Here is a 17,429-nt window from a genome sequence, read left to right on the forward strand (position 1 = left end):
AAAGATAAAGGCCGAGGGATTGTGCTGGATGTGCCTTCCTCATTATGTGCCCGTCGCTGCCACTCAGAAGACCTTCTTTCTAGGAAGGCGCGGGCTGAGATGCCCCTAATTGGTAGAAGTGCATTCGGTTTAATGAGATTAAAGATTATTCTTCTAAATATCAATAGAGCTAGGGCTAGAATGAATAAATGAGAAGTGCGTTCATCTATCTAAGCTGTCAAGGTCTACAATTGGTGGGAGAGACGATTTCGTGAGAACGCCGTGATTTCAATTGCAAAACAGACGTTTATTGAACCAGATAATTCATGATCCGCAGGTACAGTAGCCATCTTCTGTGCCTCTACTCTTATTCCCATACTTGAGACTATAAAACGACCTGGATCCCAACGGACCCGAACCGCAGTCAACCAGGTCTTTGCACACCTCATAATAATCCCCCTCGTCTCCTGTCCGAGAGCAATCGAAATGCCGACATTCGCATTTCCCAAGGGCATATTTTGAATCTCCAGTGCTGCAGTACGGAAGCTCGGGATATAAAGAGAAATGCCTTTCCGTACAATTCAACCTTTTCGCGCAATAATGGTGAGGACTCTTTTGGAAGAGACAATCCGTGATCCGGGGCTGACACCCACAGGTCCCCATGCCATCAGTCTCATGCCTCTCTTTCATACAGACGTGCTCGTCGAACTCGCGGCACTGGCGATATGGCAAGCACATTGACCTTTTAAAACACGCCTTGGCCGAGCATTTGCACTCGCCGCGCTCGCAAATCGGATACAGGCCTTGCGATGCGTCGCAGTCTAGCGTTACGCGGCAATCCCTGCCATGTCCGAGTCGCCATCACACGTGTCTGTGAAATTGAACCTCATGGCCGATCGACTTTGGCTTGGAGGGGGAATCTGCAAACAGACAGTCGCGATTGTGCCTGATGTCGGTACTGATGTCGATGTTGTTGGAGTTTCCGACTTTGGCCAAGTCGGTAGCGGAAAGCAAAGGTCGTTATTACAGCTGTGAGATGTCTTGGTGCTGCGAAAAATCCCTGGTGGCTCTGGTGTTTCCACCGATGTATCCCAGGCAGCGATAGTTGGCGATGAAGCTTCGTTAGTAGTTGTGCCGGCAGATAAGGAGATGGTGATGAAGGGATTCATCATTGTTATAGCACTCAAGCGACCACGCGGAGGCGCAGCAGTTGTGTATGTCATGAACATTGAGAGGTATAAGCCTACCAGAGTGAGACACGCTGTGTTGAAGAGCATGCCATTAGACTTTTACTTGGATAGTGTCCAAGTGTTGATAATTCTAAAAAGATTTCTAAAAACCCTCAATCAAGTCATGCCAGCCTGAGGTCCCACCGACTTTAAATGACTTCCCTAATGCAGTATATCATCGCTAAACAAATGCAGCCACACAGCAAAAACCAAAACTGTTGGCATCTGATCACCATTTTTATCCACACGGCTAAACATCAGTGATCAAGTACAGCCCACTCCAACATGTGATAATGAAAATCCGTCGTCTATGTTTCCATCGTACAGTTACCCGTCAGTGGCGCCTTACAGCTTGCTGCTGACCTGATCATCAGACACAATCGCACCGCTCATCATCGCTGCCTCGGGTGGTGTTGGCCTAGAGAGAAACAACTGTCTTCCGCCCTTATTTCCCCACCACGCGACTCCGATAGCTGCCCGTTCGACGTCCATTTCGCCATTAATGAGAATATCCCAGAACCGCTTTTTAACCGGTGCCCTCAGCTTGGGATCTTCAATAGTATTTAATGTTTGTGCGGTAATGGTAAGCCACTCTTCCACCAAAGGCAAGGGCAAGAACGGCAGAGTATCAATCAGGGCCATGGTCAGTGTGCTCTGCTCTGAACAAGGTTCGGGAGGCTCTTGAGCCAAGTCTTCTGGCGATGTAGCATCCAGTGAGACAGCGTCCGGGGTTTGGGGCAGAAGTGCCGTGTTTGCCGTAGGAATAGATGCGCGAAGCATTTCGAGGAGAGTTTCTGAGAGATGAGGTTCCACCGCAGCGATGGGGAAAGGCGGAGAGATGGTTTGCATGACGGTCTTGTAAGCAACTCGGAACTGCCGTGGGGAGATTTGTAGAGGAAATGATTCAAAGAGCTTGACAATGTAGAAGGGAGTGATGCTGATGGTGAGCGGGCCGTGTTGCGGGCAGGATAGCACGGAGAGGATAGCGCTATGGGAAGACTCAAAGAGTTCGACTATAGAGGGAGTCATGGGGCCATCATGGGAGAGATATGAAGTTGCGGGCTTGATTATTAGAGCTTCGCAAGCATCCGTGGATAGCACCAAGGGCAAGTGCTCTGCAAGATTCAAGTAGAACAGATCCAGCGTCCTCGAGAGACACGTAATCGGGGCCGTCGGAGTCTCAATGGGCCGTATCTCCTTGAGCAAAATCTCACACGCAGGCGGGTTTCTGGCAAGGGTATCGATAGACGTTAGGTAGGTGAAATTGTACACCTGAAAAGCACTGTTGTTGTTCCGGCTGGATATAAAGTAAAAGTTGCGAAGGATATGCAATGATTTAATAGCAATTTCCGAGGCCGTCACGACGTTCAGCATGCGATGATCCAGCAGACTGCGAGACACAATGGCCTGGAGGACAGCCACGGCGCCAAACAACAGCTTGCGCAGGACCTGCCACAGCACCGGCCACGTCTTTTGGTAGGTCTCGAGGCTAAGCTTGTTGGCTTCGAATGCCGGGTCGACATCATTGAATCTGTTCAGTCTCCAAGCATCCAGCACTTGGCGTGAGAACAACAGCAGCGCATCCTGTGCCGCCAAAACAGCAACGGTATCTGTCGCATGCAGTGCTGCGTAGGCGGCCAGTTTTGAGAGGGGGCCTATGTTTCCCATCAGGGGCCGCTGGTCCATAGCTTGTAACAGGCTAAAAGAGGGCGTCTGTGAAGTCCAGGAGAGCGTTTGGCCGGGAGCCTCGGAAATGCTATCTCCAATAACCTGCAGGAACTGGCCCTCGCAAAAGCCTTCCGGGCCTGTGATGGCCCAAACAGTGACTGGCAACAACTCGTTGCAGTTGATCTGAGACTTGTTGAATTCTGAGAGCAGGGGGAATGAAAAGTTTAGAGCCAGTGCAATAGATGCGCCAGCAAGCGGTCCATCCTGTCGATGGGTATCCAGAGCCATATTGGCAGCCGTCACAATCGCCCGTTCAAGCGTCCCTTTGAGACTGCTGGATAAGGCGCGCTTATCGTTGCCTTCCATGCCCATAAGGACGCCTGTCATGACCAGTAAATGTTGCCATCTCTTTGAATATTCATCAGCGCCCTTGACCACTGCTCGTGTCCAGTCGTCGCAGCCCAAAGCGCCCCCTTCAGGAGGCAGGCTGTCGAGCGTCTTCTTTTCATTTTCTATCTCGAGGTCGCGCACGCGAATCGCTGCGGTATTGTATATGCTGATGATCCGGACGGCCGTACGCAGCCCATCGTGCCTCTCCCAAATGGCGGGAGCCGTCAGCAGCTGCGATGTGAGAACGCCGAGGTTAAGAGGGTTGGAGAGCTGCGAGAGAAGGTGAGCGGTCGTGCCGATGATCTGCTCCGTCTTTTTCGCATCGTGGAGGTCCTGGAAGTGGTGCAGGACCGTATTGAGGAGCTGATCGGCAGGCATCGTGCTGCATTTGCTGCGCCGTGGCTACGATGCGAATGCGCTGTTCAAGGTGGTGTCAGGAAGCTGTTGGCTGAAGGCGAGACGTCGACGCGATCGCATATTATTAGGCGGCTGATGACTTAGCGCAGGCCCGTTGCCGAGGCTCTGGTAACTCGCAGGGACGTCACTGAAGCCGTGCTGAGCTCCACTAAAATTGCCGTTTCTTTAGCGACTTGTAGCTCTAGCTAGGACAGCCTCTCGTCTTTGTCTCAGCCAACGAGCGATACCGTCACCGGCAACTTTCCCAATGCGGGAGAAAAGGGAGATTTCGAGAGGTGAAGATGCCTTTTCTGCCAAGTGCCATCCTAGATCTCGACTAACAGCAGCTATAGCGAGCAGCAAACCAACGCGGTCGCGCAGATGGCTCGGCGCCTGATCCCTCCCAGAAACTACACCACTCCTCGTTTCCCGTCGCTCAACGTCAATACCCTCTTCGACTCCACGCCCGACAAACGATATACGCTCTACTACATTGGCGATGTTTGGCGCTTCACGGTCATATGGACACTCATCACCTTTGCGCTCTTCCACCTTGGCGCCGTGTTCATCGCGCTGTTCACGCACGGGTGGAAGAAGTCATCGTGGAAGTATCTCTGGTTGACGCCGATCATCTACTTGGGGGTCGCCGGGCTTGAGGCTCTGCTCTCTGGAACCATCGTTGGGGTCATGTCAGTTTTGAAAGGGATGTACAAGGCGGAGATGTGTGCTGACTGTTGGAGCAGGCTTGGCGCCGTTTACCAGGCGGGATACTACGAGATGAACACCTGGATCCCCTGCACATGGGGGTTTATCAATGTTCTGACGCTGATTATCTCTTCCTTTTCGATTCAAGGCGGACTATGATGCGACAGGCACACGATTGCAGCTGGATGCCTTAGTATGCTTCAACATACGCCGAGGATCTACACCATATCCAATACACAGATTTAGGATACAATGAAAGCTATGCAGCGAAACACGGCGACGCCGGATCATTGCTAGATTTGTTGCGACTATGATTGAGATCCAACAAGCTAGCTACGATATGACGATGAAATACAGAGTGTCATCAGAGGTAAGATGCTATGCACATCGCACCACCAGATCAGGCGCGCGGACTACAACCTCCGTTTCGAATAGCGGGCATGGGTCAGCAAACAACAAAGCTGAGACTGGGCGCCACCGGCATATCCAGCTCCATGGAAAGCGTATGGCATTTTCAGATAGCGTCTGCGATTGTGCAGACCGGATACTGAAACCTTTGGTGATATGGATCTCAGATGAGGATGAAGATTCACTAGGGGTTGCTGCGAAACGAGACGGTATACCTCCGTGTTGCTTGAAGGCCTCAGTGGGCGACACTATTGCAATCTAGACTTTTAAAATTCTTGAGCCAAAACAAGAAAGAAAACAAAGAAATTGCAGACTGTCAAAGCGCGTCTCGGGTCTTTGGAAACGTGATTGTCTGTAGTATTGTGTTGCCACCTAGAGTAGCTGCTAAAAGGTGCTCTGGCCGCTATTTAGCCCCAAAGCCGCGCCCCCTGAACCACCATCTCGGACCAAATTCCTGATACTCCACTGCAAGTACTTTCTACACAATTGTCCACCAGATGACAATCCGCGAAAAACAGCAAAAGTTCATAGACGCGACATCTCTCACTCTCTTTTATCGTGTTTACTCTCTTTATATATTACTGGGCAGAGAAAGCCTTGCCCCTTCCCTAGCCGAGCTTACGCCTCCTAATACCGTGAGCGTGTGCCACGTGCAGCTTTTTTGAACACAAAACACAAAACACCAAAGCCGATGCCCAAGCATCACGACAGAAATTCAGCATCACGAGGGAGATGATGATATAGACACGTATATACTGGCTGCGCGGTCACATCAACTCTTATTATCAAAGAGGGGCTTTATCTGTCACCGGCAATCTTGAAACACCGTCATCTCATCCACCATGGCAAACTCATTCGAGCCTCAGCCCGACCATCACGGGCTCACCCCCCGCGACTCTCCGATTTTGCGCGAACCCGAGAATCCTCTTAAGCCATTCTATCCCGGACAGCCCAAGTCGCTCTCCGGGATCGCTCTCCGCGCGTTCTGCCTAGGCATGGCCTTCTCCGCAAGCATCATCGGCATCGTCTCCATCCTATACTTCACCAACAGCCCCATGTGGCGCGTCCCTTTCTTCCTCCTGTCTCTATCTACGTTCCATTTTCTCGAATTCTGGACCACGGCCGAGAGGAACACCACCGTGGCCGCCGTCGACAGCTTCCTCCTGACGGCAAACTGGCCGGCTTACGCAATCGCCCACTCAGCCGCCTTCATAGAGTGCATCGTTGTGACCGTCTTTTTCCCCAACCGCCACTGGGCGCCTTTCAATTCCGGCCGCCTGCTTCTTGTCGCCGGCCTTTTCCTAGTCACTGTCGGCCAGGCTGTTCGTTCTATAGCAATGCTACATGCTGGAGCTAGCTTCAACCATAAAATTCAGACGAGAAGGGCGCAATCGCATCTCCTCGTGACGACTGGCATCTACGGATGGCTGCGGCATCCGAGCTATTTTGGGTTCTTTTACTGGGGCTTAGGGACGCAACTTGTGTTGGGGAATACAATCTGCTTTGTGTTCTATTCGGCTGTGCTATTCCAATTCTTCCAGAACAGGGTCAAGGTGGAGGAAGAGAAGCTGGTGCAGTTTTTTGGGGATGACTATGTCAGTTATAGGAAGAGAGTAGGCACTCTGCTACCATTCATAGGGTAGGACTACAATTGGCTAGGTAGTGGAGAATCGAATAACATCGTGTATTTCAACGATTGAGACTGATTGACGTGGTAAAAATTTACAACGTGGCAAAGCTAGTGGCTATCATAATGTACGTAATCTTAGAATATTCGCCCAAATTGTATTGTCATCATATCTACCTCATAATGTATCGTTTTTCTTAGACTGCTCTCATTAAACTCCCATACACATCGCCCATACAAATAAATCAGACAGCTATATATATGTTTCCGAAATCGCTCACTAGTGATGTGTCATTTGGGGCATCTTGCTCACACTGCCATACTTGGCCTGCCAGGCGTAAAAATACATGAGAGCGGCGAATGGCTGCCCAAAGATTGTGAATGAGACCCAGAAGATGACGTTTCCCAGAATGCGGCCACCGTGGCCGAGTTTCATTTTCTCGAGAGGAGTGGTAATGGCAATAAGAGGAAGCTGAAGGAACATGCCAAAGAAAGCGACACCTTAACGTAATGGTTAGTTTGAGTTGACACTCTTTCGGAGGATCAGGACATACCAATGATGTTGTGAGTTGGCACACCAACAGCAATCTCATGAAGCACGGCCGAAACGAAGAAGACAGCAAAACTGGCAGCGGCAGGGCTCCAGCCTCGTCCAATCATGGGCATATAGACATGACGCTTGAAATATGTGTAGACAGGCTTGTTCCAAGTCCTCCAATAAGCACCCAAGCTTTCGCTATTCCACCAGTCGTCGTAAAATGATCTATCGCCAAATCGCGTAATCTCTGCCAGAGCGTTCAAGAAGGACTGGAAGAGGGCAAAGAATCCCGCCAGCCAGATAACCAGAGAGATGGTTGAGAGCTTCATAAGTCGTTCCAAGATGGAGAATAAGTCGAGCGATGCAATTTTGTCTAAAGAGTTGCGCAACACAGGGGTCGCATACTGAGCGCTGGCTACCCAGATGAACACGCCAAGGCAGAAAATCTCTCCAAGTCGCTTGGCCACAAAGACCCATCGAATCTTGTCGGTGCGCGGATAGACGGGCTGGTATACCAGAGTTGGAGCCCACCAGAAGTAGACCAAGTTCTTCATTGTCACATTTTGCGGGTATGGGCATGTCTTGTATAAGTCGGGCACTTCTTCTCCTTCCACCGGATGCAAATAGGCATGGCGGAGATCTCGATTGGTAAATGCATACGAGGCCGTCTTGAGCCACACAACAATGGCATGCATCTCCGTCAACGTGCCAATCAATGGGTGGTAGACATAAAAGTAGACCATAACGGTGGTGATGGCGAGAGCAAGAGTGATGTTGATGCCATGAGCCAGCGCCGCGAGAACCCAGATGGAGTGAAACTTCTTCCGCTCTGCTTCTGACGGACCGGAGCTGTTGTCCTTGATTCGTTTTCTTGATCCCTCGGCCTGCTTGGCGGCAACGAGCTCAATGACGTATGCTGCAAAGAGGTGACAAGGAATGAGAAAGTAGAGTAAAAGACCAAGGAGCAAGTCTTGCCGCCTATAGTCGTGACATCTAATACAAATCAAGACGCCGTACTACACCAAAGCTAGAATGTTAATGCCATGTCACTTCGCTATAGATCCAGGTGACGCCTCAACGCACCTTTTGGATATTCTCAATCATCAATCTGAGATTGCCAACCACTAATGATCTGTTAGAGAGATATCGTCATGGCAAATCTTCCCATCGGGAGAGCACATACCCAGCACAATGACCATGAGATTGCGGAATCCCAGAAAGCTGGGCGCCGCAGTAGAATCGTGGCTCAAGCACGACGGCCTCGTCTGAGAATGCACTGCCGCGACATGGCGATACTTCTTCTGCAGCGTCTTGGACAGCCGTTCCTTGGTAGTCCCATTGGGAGGCTCCACTGAGGTTAGATCTGCTTTGCCGTCTGTGGAGGCATTGCGTCGAGATACTGAGCCGACAGAGGCCTCGACGCTTGTCGTTGTTGAGGATTCTGCAGGAGACGCCATCCTCGGGCCCTGGCACGCACTCTATAAAGGGTATTTTGCAGTTGTAATTCAAGATAGGTATGATGAAAGAGGTGAATTGGACGGCAGCGGGCGACGCGAGGTACCGATCGATCGAGCTCCAGGCCAGGATGGAGGGGCTTAGACTAACATTGAGTTTGCCTTCGACTCGCCTTAATTCCAGTCACTAAAAAATCCCCTACTTATGTGTACTTTAGCAGCGAGCGGCCCGCAAATTGCCTCATAAGCCTCGGAGCATATCCAACGTTATCGGCGTCGACCGAAATTAAGACGTGACAGAGTCAGGATCCCTATCTCATGTAAGGGTGACGATGGAAATGGAACCAGACCCAAAGCAGATTCACCATGTGCCAAAAGCAAAAATCCGAAGTGACATATGTATTGTCAAGAGCCGTGCTATATAACGAGGTACCTGGCCTCTCTCTCACTGCAATCGTGTGCTGGCCGTGCCTTAAATCGCCAACAAAAAATGACCAGTGGCGGCATAGGCGGAAAATAGCGGGTGTGGAGAGCTGGCTCCGAGCTGGGTGGGGCGCAGGAGCTTGAACTGGCCTCTTTGCCTTAAATTAGCAGCAGATTGCAGTTGCTGTGAGAGCAAAAGAGAGAGAAAAAAGCATGTGAAAACTGCAGACTGCCAAGGGCAGAAGGGGTTGCATGATATAATTAGTCGAGCCAAGCAGGCCCCATAAGGCATCATATGGAGCCTCAGGTTCACGATGCCACGACTCATTTTACATGCAAGAAGATGAGGAGCGGTTTTTTATACAAACTTTATGCTCCAGCAGAGCGGGAAGAGGCGCTGGGCTCTAGCAGATTACGATGCAGCTGAAATCTGATAGGCCAGATTCTGAAGCTACCAATGCACCACAGAAAACGTGTTCCTTTCTTGTGAGGCATCAGCAGCAAGACATGAAGAGGTTACTTTTGATATAACAGCTAGCAGGAAACAGGTTTTTGTGGAACTCAGTAAGAGGAAGAACTAGCGACGTTATACGACTTGATGTGAGACGGTACTCTGCGGCTCTCAGATGCAATATGCGTGTGTTGGTGAGTTCGAGGATTGCTGACTAAGACATCACTTTCTATGCATCACATGACCTGCACCCAATCAAAGCCTGCGTTTCGCCAGCGCTCTATCAGAGCTCTCAAAGCGCGAGCCTCTCAGAATGAGACTTTCATCTTCACTGGCAGCTCTACAAACTCTTCAATAAGGCTTGGTTGATCTTGACTAAGCATCCATTTACTTCTCACGTCTATTAATCTATACTCGAATTTTGCGCTCAATCTCGTCTTTTTAACACTCATCACGGTGTATGATCATCAATTGACGGTCGAAACGCGACGATGGCCTATGAGCCTCGTGGAGACTATGGCGATCGGGGAGGTGGTGGGCAAGATGGCGCATATATGAAAGTACGAGGTCGAAGTGAGTCTACTTTTGCTCTACTTGTGTAATTCTATTCCCACTCTCTGTCTTTTTACCGCTAGAGGAGCCTGCCCGTCTATTTTCGGCATCCACTGCTCGACCTGAAACTACGCTTCAAGGCAGCAATTGCCCACGGCACTTGATATCATTGAATAGTTCTTTCCTTGCATTGTCCCCACGCTTGTATAGCATAATCGTTTGACTCATAAACCTGCTTGGGCAAGTGTCCTGTCGAGATATCTACATTCCCATAATTTCATGTCTAGAGACAGCTGCGAGCTCACCTCGGCTGAATCATGTACGCCAGAACCATGTACGACAAAAAGAAGGGTATCTGAAAGCGGATAAGAAAGAAAACCGTCTCATTCAATGGGCTAATTGCATTGCCAACAGGACCTGTGACGGACTATAGTGCCAGCGTCCTCCATTGGATGCGAGACCGCGCCCCCAACTACAGAGGCGGCTACACGGGTGAGAGGGAGCGTCCAAGCGCAAGCTACATTGTGGATGTGAGAAGCAAGAAACATGCCAAAGATGCCTACAAAGAATAAAACTAACGCCCCTGGAGATGATTCCACCAGCAGGACGGCCAGTGTTTCCAGCTGATTCTATCCCGGCCAAGCATCTCCATTCTTCTCTGAACAAGATCAAACACCCTATCAATGTCGTCCGATGGACCCCAGAGGGACGCAGACTGCTCACGGCTTCGACTAGCGGCGAGTTCACTCTCTGGAACGGCACCGGCTTCAATTTTGAGACTATCATGCAGGCTCACGACTCTGCCATCCGAGCCCTGGAATACTCACATAGCGACGACTGGTTGATCTCGGGTGACCATGATGGAGTCATCAAGTACTGGCAGCCAAATTTTAACAACGTCAAGAGTATCAATGCTCATACAGATCCCATCCGGGACCTTGCATTCAGCCCCAACGACTCCAAGTTTGTCACTGCCTCGGACGACTCCACTCTCAAGATCTTCGACTTTGCTCTTGGCCAGGAAGAGCTCAAGCTTGAAGGCCACGGTTGGGATGCCAAGTCTGTGGACTGGCACCCTACTAAAGGATTAATCATTTCCGGATCCAAGGATCACCTGGTCAAGCTTTGGGATCCTCGTACTGCGCGAGCACTGACTACTCTCCATAGTCATAAGAGCACTATTACCAAGGTCCTGTTTGAGAAAAAGCTCGGTCGATGTTTTGCCACCTCAGCACGAGACCAGACAGCTCGTGTCTTTGACTTACGAATGATGCGCGACATTGTGCTATTAAAGGGCCATGAAAAGGACATTTCGACCTTGACGTTCCATCCTATACATGCTAATCTGCTCTCTACGGGTGGCATGGACGGTTCACTCTTCCATTACATGCTAGATACGCCAAACCCCCCGGCCGGCCAACCTTTGACTGTCGCTCCTTATGACAGCCTTGACCCAGAATCAACTCCTGCCCAGTCAATATGGCCTACGCACAGGGTTCCGTTCGCTCATGATTATGCTATTTGGTCTCTCGATTGGCACCCCCAGGGTCATATTCTCGCGTCTGGGTCAAATGATCGTATCACTCGATTCTGGGGCCGTGCTCGACCTGGCGAGACGGAGATTTTCCAGGACCGGTATCATATTGGCGAAGCAGCTGCCGAGGCGCAAGGAACCTGGGACCGCCGTGGCAATCGCCGCCAGCGACAGGAGGAAGAGCAGCGTGAGATGGAGGACGAGATGGACGCACTGGTCGACCAAGACGCGCAAAAGCCTACTGTTCCCGGCTTGACTGGTGGCATTCCCGGACTACCTTTGGGCGGCGGTGCCGTCCCTGGTCTCGGCTCAAGCATCCTGCCGCCTCCAATTGTGCCTGGAGTTGGTGCTGGCTCAGCCGCGCCGCCTCTGCCTCCGCCTCCCCCTTTCGCTATTCCGGGCTTTAATGGAGCACCGCCGCCTCCACTGCCCGGTCTGGATCTCCATAACCCTCCTGACCCGGCGAAGCTGCTCGAGCTGATGCAGCAAGCCGGTGTGCCCATGCCACCTCCAGGATCTCTTCCTCCGGGTTTAATCCCACCGCCTGGAGGTATACCCCCGCTGCCAGGCAACTTTCCGCTTCCCATCCCTCCACCGATGAATCCCAATGACTCGGACCGTCGACGCATACCACTCCCAAGTCAAGAGGAGAGCCTTCGACAAGAGCAACGACATGGAAAGTATACTCGCGCCCGGTAACTGTCGATCTATGGGAAAGCTAGTTGGTTGGTCGGTCAATATCTTCCTTTTATGGCGTTCTGATGGGTTGGGGATTGTATTATGAAGGAGACCTTTTTATCGAGCTCGTTGAAGAGATTGATCGTTTCAGTGGATCATAACTCTCTAATCGTTATTTTTACTCCGCTAGCATTTTAACAAGAAGGATTTCAAAAAGGGTATATACAGCGATTGGTCATGGGGAAATTTGAATATCTGATTTCTATCTGATGTGCTATTCTAATATACGATGTGCTATGTGATGCCACTTGCTGTTGCTGGCTGTCTATTTATGTAACTGTGGTGATGTGGTGATGGGAATGCAAATCATGGCTGGGCTTCTCAATCTATAGCGATACGCAATTGCCGATGAAAGGAAAAGCAAGCTGATCGATAATAGCAAACGTCATTCGTGGAGGTAGGACAAAAGAGAGAGACGTGAATGAGGGTATTTCGTAACATTCGTGACTCAGTCTCATCCCCAAGGCGTTGATCTCATCATTGATAACATTCCTTTAATCTTCCCCCCTATAAGCGAATCCCCGACACTCATTTAGCGCTCTTAGCAAAAGTCTTTTGCCTCTCGCTGTAATCCTTGATAACCAAAGCGCAAGTCGTGTCGGCGCAGAGCCTCCTCCTGCGCTGCATGGGCAGCAGGTTCGCAAACTCCAGGCCGCTGGCACGCTCGACAGCCTCGAGGGGCACCTCGAAGTCGGTGATGGGCTTGGCGTTGTCGATGCGGGCGTTTGGCAGGACGAATGCGCCGACGGCAACGTTGCCGCCCACGCGGCCGTCCTCGGCGAAGATGACCTTGTAAAAGTGCGTGGGCACGGCGACGGATGGCGGGGTGCCAATCATCTCGTACTTGACGTACCACTTGTTGTCGACGGGGTCCTTCTTGGGCAGATACAGCGGGCCCGTGACGATGCGCACCGAGGGATAGCGCTGGGTCAGGCGGCGGCAGAAGTCCTCAAAGTGCGCCCAGTAGTCGCGGTTGAAGCCCTCGCCGACCTGCGGGCACATGTTGCTGAGGTAGAAGGTCTCGTCCATGGCGCCCTGCGACCACTTTGCGTCGGCGGCGGGCACCTGGTGGCCTCTGTCGTAGCCGCTGCGGAAGTAGTCCTTGAGCAGGGCGCGGAACTTTGCGGGCACGCCGGCGTCCTCGAGGAAGACGCTGTTCTTGCGGTCGCCGCCGCGCGTGGCGAGCGACTCGGGCGTGATGTGCTCGACGACCCAGTGCGGGTTGCGCGTGCGGCGGTCGTAGCTCGAGATGAGGGCGGCGCGGGTCGCGATGTCGGAGACCGGGCCTGGGAAGCCGTATTCGAAGAGGCCGCCGGGGTTGACGGGCGCTGCTGGGCCGGGGACGATGGGGTGAGGAGCGCCGCCGGGGTTACCGCCAAAGACTTGGTTGGCGGGGATGGCTGTGACGGCGGTTGGGGTAGAGACGATGGCGGTGGAAGCGAGAGAGCTGGAGGAGGAGGAGGAGGAGGAGGAGGAGGCGGCCATGTCTGCGATTCTGTCTTTTGGACGGAGAGAGTAGAGAGCGGCTGTGAGAGCGGCGCCTCCTCCAGCGCTGATGGCGGCTATGGCCACCGACGTTTTGAGCATGATGGGCTTTATATATGGACGATATATATGTGCATATACTTGTATCACGGGGCGAGTTAGTTATAGAAGAGAAGAGAATAGAAACCGCCCTCGAGAATGCAGCAGTACGTCAAGTATAGCTCGAAAAGAAAACCCAGCACGAGGCAACGGCTTAGGTCCAAGGCCGCTCACGGGATTCAAATCGTATCTCAAGACGTGCACCTTGAGGGGTCTAGGCGATTTCACAGCACTTGCGCATGTGCTCCCGTGCGACGCCTCTCCATGAAACCACTGACGTCGTCTGTCGACCAGGCTGAGAGACCACGAGACCCCTGGGCAAGGCTGAGAGAAAAAAAGACAAAAAGAGATAGCCACAAAACCACGAGCACGGGTTTATCAAGCTGGTATAGTGCAAAAAAAAAAAATTAGATTAAGTGCATGGCTTTGCCGTCCAAAGGGTCCTCGGGTTCCACGCCTAGCTTAGCGGAGCCTTGTGAAAGCCTCAGGGTTAGCGGCTGGCCTTGGGCGGTTTTTGCCCCCCCAAGCCGGGCCAGGGGCTACAACATGCTTATTGATTTGACAGCATTATGTGGCATAAGCCAGGGGTGCGTTTCTGCTTTTTCCTGCCTGCGTACGGAGCTGTTTTATATTTGCCATGGATGTTTCTCATTTTCATTTTCCATTTTCGTTTTATTTTCTGTATCCTTCTGTTTCTTTTCTCATTTCATGTTATATCGCCATCCTTCTCCCCTTTGCTTTTTTGTTCCCTGTGCTGGGAAACGCTTCGCTTCTGGAATATCTCGTCCCGCGCGCAGCCTCCGAGATCTGTCACGCCTCGGGGCCTCTCCCTCCGTTCAAACCTGCTGCTGCGTCCACCGCAAACTCAAACCCGCCAACACTGGAAACACGAGAGCACGAGGAAAACCACAAAGCGAGAGACTGGGAGGCAGGTGGAAGCGCAGCCTGCTTAGCTCCCCCCGCCTGACGGGCGTCTCAGACTCGCTAATCCTGCTAGACCGACACGCTGTGGCTCTGGCCGCAGTGCAGTGAGCTCAACTTGCTACAGCGCACGCGGGCTAGGCTCCAGTGGACCGAGGACGCTGGGAATGCGGGCGAGCCCCCTATAGCGACGACGACGACGACTGCGACGGCATCACATCACCAATGCATTACCCGCCCCTCAAGGCCGGCAGCCTCCCCAACGGCAATGGCTTCACGTCGGCGCCCAGCATCTCGGCCACCAAGCACAAGGCCATCGAGGATGCGCGCGCCGCCCAGGCCCTGGTGCTGCGCGAGTGCGCCGCGGCCGAGCGAGAGGCGCCGCCGTACCAGCTGCTGGAGCTGATCGGCAAGGGCAGCTTCGGGCGCGTGTACAAGGCGCGCAGCACAAACAAGCAAAAGGCCAGCCAGCTGGTGTCGGTCAAGGTCATCAGCATCGAGGAGGGCGACGGCATCCAGCCGGGCGCGGCCGACACGCTGGGCGACATCATCAAGGAGGTCAACACGCTGAAGCTGCTGAGCAACACGGGCGCGCGCAACGTCAACGCCGTGCTGGACACGCACCTGGTCGGCCAGTCGGTGTGGATGGTGACCGAGTACTGCGCCGGCGGCAGCGTCGCGTCGCTGATGCGGCCCACGAGCGGCCTGGCCGAGCGCTGGATCGTGCCGATTCTGCGTGAGGTGGCCGAGGCGCTGTTCTGGGTGCACAAGCAGGGCATCATCCACCGCGACATCAAGTGCGCCAACGTGCTCATCACCGAGGCTGGCGGCGTGCAGCTGTGCGACTTTGGCGTCGCCGGCATCATGGAGACCAAGTTCGACAAGCGCAGCACCATCACCGGCACGCTGCACTGGATGGCCCCCGAGCTCTTCGACCCCCACGTCGCCTACGGCATCGAGGTCGACATCTGGGCGTTCGGGTCCATGGCCTACGAGATCGCCAACGGCCTGCCGCCAAACGCCACCGCCCGGATCAACATCCAGCAGTTTGGCGCCTATCTGAAGCAGCACCAGCCTCGTCTGCAGGGCGACCGATTCTCCGAAAACCTCAAGAACCTCATCGCCTTTTGTCTGGTCGAAGATCCCAAGCGCCGGCCGCCCATCGAGGAGATCCAACGACACCCGTACATCTTCAATACGCAGGACAGATATCCAACTGTCTCCCTGTCGAGGCTGGTGGCTGATTACAAGTACTGGGAATCGCAGGGGGGGAGCAGACAGTCGCTGTTCTCGGCTGGTGGCGCCCAGGGACCTCGAATGGATCGGTCGCCCGTGCGTCAAAGCGGATGGGACTTTGGGAATTTCGATGAGGTGGACGAGCTCATGTTCCAAAACACTGCGAAACCGCGTGTGCCTACTCCTGACTACTACCCCAGCGTTGCTTCTAGCCCTGAACCTGAACGGACGGCACGGCCAATGCAGCGTGGTCGTCGTAGGCGACCGCCCCCGACCATGAAGGAGCTCAAGGCTCCTCTAGAGAAAGTCTTTGACCCTTACACCATCACCAACTATGGAGAGAACTCGAGGGCCTGGTATGGCAGGATACCAATGCCGCCTCCAACTTCGGCACCGCCAACACAGAGGAAACCAAAGCCCCCTACTTCGAATCCAACTTCAAACCCCAACTCCAACCGGAGTACCACTCCAAATTCCAACCCGGAACCACCAGCAGCAGCTCGCGAATCATTGATTGATCTTGATCTTGCGATGGATGAAATGGACACTCCCTTTTTGCCTAGCCTTGAAGAGGAGACTATCAAGCCAGCTGCGCGGCCCATCTCAATCGATCTCAGCGGATCCGCTGATGAGCGACGAAAGACCCAGGATTGGAACTTTCCAACCAAGCGCGCCACTCAAGAATGGTCATTCTCGACGGCAGATAAACGAGATACGCAGGAGTGGACGTTTCCTTCGAACAAGCGTGAGACGACGGAGTGGAAGTTCCCGACCACTGAGAAACGAAATACTCAGGAGTGGAGTTTCCCTACAGAGGAGAAGCGAAACACCCAAGAGTGGTCATTTCCAACGAGTAAACGTGACACCACGGAGTGGACTTTCCCTGCCATGACGCCCACCACGGCTACTTCTACCCCTAATCCAGACATGTTTAGCGATAATGAGGACTATCCAACTATAGTCCATCAAGACGACGATATGAATTCCGCGGCCAATCGTGAATCGGCCATGAGTCTCATTGATCTTGACGCTTCTCTGACGGATGACATCAGCTATAGTGGTCCCGACTCGTTCGTGCCAAGCTCTCACAATCGTTCATCTGGTTCAGTCCACGGATCGCTGGCGTTCGACCTAGAGCTGGAAGCGGACACTGGAGACGCAGACATCAACACGAGAGAACCCTCACTATATATTGATGATGATATGGAATCGGTTCCTTCTCTCACGCGCCAGCCGAGCGACCTGCAAAGCACTCCCACGACCCCTGACGAGAGATCAAATCTCGCGTGGGAGCCGTCTGGCCTGGGAATCATGACGAGCGCTCGAAACTCCCTCATGAGCTCCATGCCACCCCTTCCTGGTGCTCCCTCACCAAACGTCCTGCAGGGGCTGGGTTCCCAGGAAGACTTGAAGAATGAACTGCATCTCATGATATCGAGTATGAGGGAACACCTCTTATACGCAAACGATTGGTTAAAAACATTTGATACCCCTACAGCAGAAAGAGAAGAAGGAGAATACGACGAGGAAGAGGAAGAAGCAGAAGTGGAGGCAGAAACATAATCTACGCTACATTGCATTGCATTCTACGCTTTT

General features: G+C 52.7%; 7 protein-coding genes across 7 annotated transcripts; 4 read left to right on the forward strand and 3 right to left on the reverse strand.

The window, feature by feature from the left end:
• Nucleotides 1-1,553: 1,553 nt before the first annotated feature.
• Nucleotides 1,554-3,644, reverse strand: TGAM01_v201157 (hypothetical protein; the record flags this gene model as incomplete). The annotated part of the gene is made up of 1 exon (XM_018805392.1): nt 1,554-3,644. The coding sequence occupies one exon, from the start codon at nt 3,642-3,644 to the stop codon at nt 1,554-1,556; it is 2,091 nt and encodes a 696-aa protein (XP_018661301.1).
• Nucleotides 3,645-4,043: 399 nt separating this feature from the next.
• On the forward strand, nt 4,044-4,526 carry TGAM01_v201159 (hypothetical protein; the record flags this gene model as incomplete). Its single annotated transcript, XM_018805393.1, has 1 exon — nt 4,044-4,526. One exon carries the CDS (start codon nt 4,044-4,046, stop codon nt 4,524-4,526), a length of 483 nt encoding a protein of 160 aa, XP_018661302.1.
• Nucleotides 4,527-5,617: 1,091 nt separating this feature from the next.
• TGAM01_v201160 (protein-S-isoprenylcysteine O-methyltransferase) lies at nt 5,618-6,434 on the forward strand (the record flags this gene model as incomplete). Its single annotated transcript, XM_018805394.1, has 2 exons — nt 5,618-6,370; nt 6,414-6,434. The coding sequence occupies 2 exons, from the start codon at nt 5,618-5,620 to the stop codon at nt 6,432-6,434; spliced, it is 774 nt and encodes a 257-aa protein (XP_018661303.1).
• A 248-nt stretch (nt 6,435-6,682) lies between these two features.
• Nucleotides 6,683-8,397, reverse strand: TGAM01_v201158 (diacylglycerol O-acyltransferase; the record flags this gene model as incomplete). The annotated part of the gene is made up of 4 exons (XM_018805395.1): nt 6,683-6,903; nt 6,957-7,956; nt 8,024-8,064; nt 8,124-8,397. 4 exons carry the CDS (start codon nt 8,395-8,397, stop codon nt 6,683-6,685), a joined length of 1,536 nt encoding a protein of 511 aa, XP_018661304.1.
• A 1,362-nt stretch (nt 8,398-9,759) lies between these two features.
• TGAM01_v201161 (polyadenylation factor subunit 2) lies at nt 9,760-12,053 on the forward strand (the record flags this gene model as incomplete). Its single annotated transcript, XM_024548701.1, has 3 exons — nt 9,760-9,841; nt 10,235-10,350; nt 10,410-12,053. The coding sequence occupies 3 exons, from the start codon at nt 9,760-9,762 to the stop codon at nt 12,051-12,053; spliced, it is 1,842 nt and encodes a 613-aa protein (XP_024406517.1).
• Nucleotides 12,054-12,620: 567 nt separating this feature from the next.
• TGAM01_v201162 (endonuclease G, mitochondrial) lies at nt 12,621-13,679 on the reverse strand (the record flags this gene model as incomplete). The annotated part of the gene is made up of 1 exon (XM_018805397.1): nt 12,621-13,679. The coding sequence occupies one exon, from the start codon at nt 13,677-13,679 to the stop codon at nt 12,621-12,623; it is 1,059 nt and encodes a 352-aa protein (XP_018661306.1).
• A 1,143-nt stretch (nt 13,680-14,822) lies between these two features.
• On the forward strand, nt 14,823-17,396 carry TGAM01_v201164 (STE/STE20/YSK protein kinase; the record flags this gene model as incomplete). The annotated part of the gene is made up of 1 exon (XM_018805398.1): nt 14,823-17,396. One exon carries the CDS (start codon nt 14,823-14,825, stop codon nt 17,394-17,396), a length of 2,574 nt encoding a protein of 857 aa, XP_018661307.1.
• Nucleotides 17,397-17,429: the final 33 nt, after the last annotated feature.

The sequence above is a fragment of the Trichoderma gamsii genome (assembly GCF_001481775.2).
Source record: "Trichoderma gamsii strain T6085 chromosome Unknown Scaffold_3.2, whole genome shotgun sequence".
In the NCBI taxonomy this organism is placed as follows: Eukaryota; Fungi; Ascomycota; class Sordariomycetes; order Hypocreales; family Hypocreaceae; genus Trichoderma; species Trichoderma gamsii.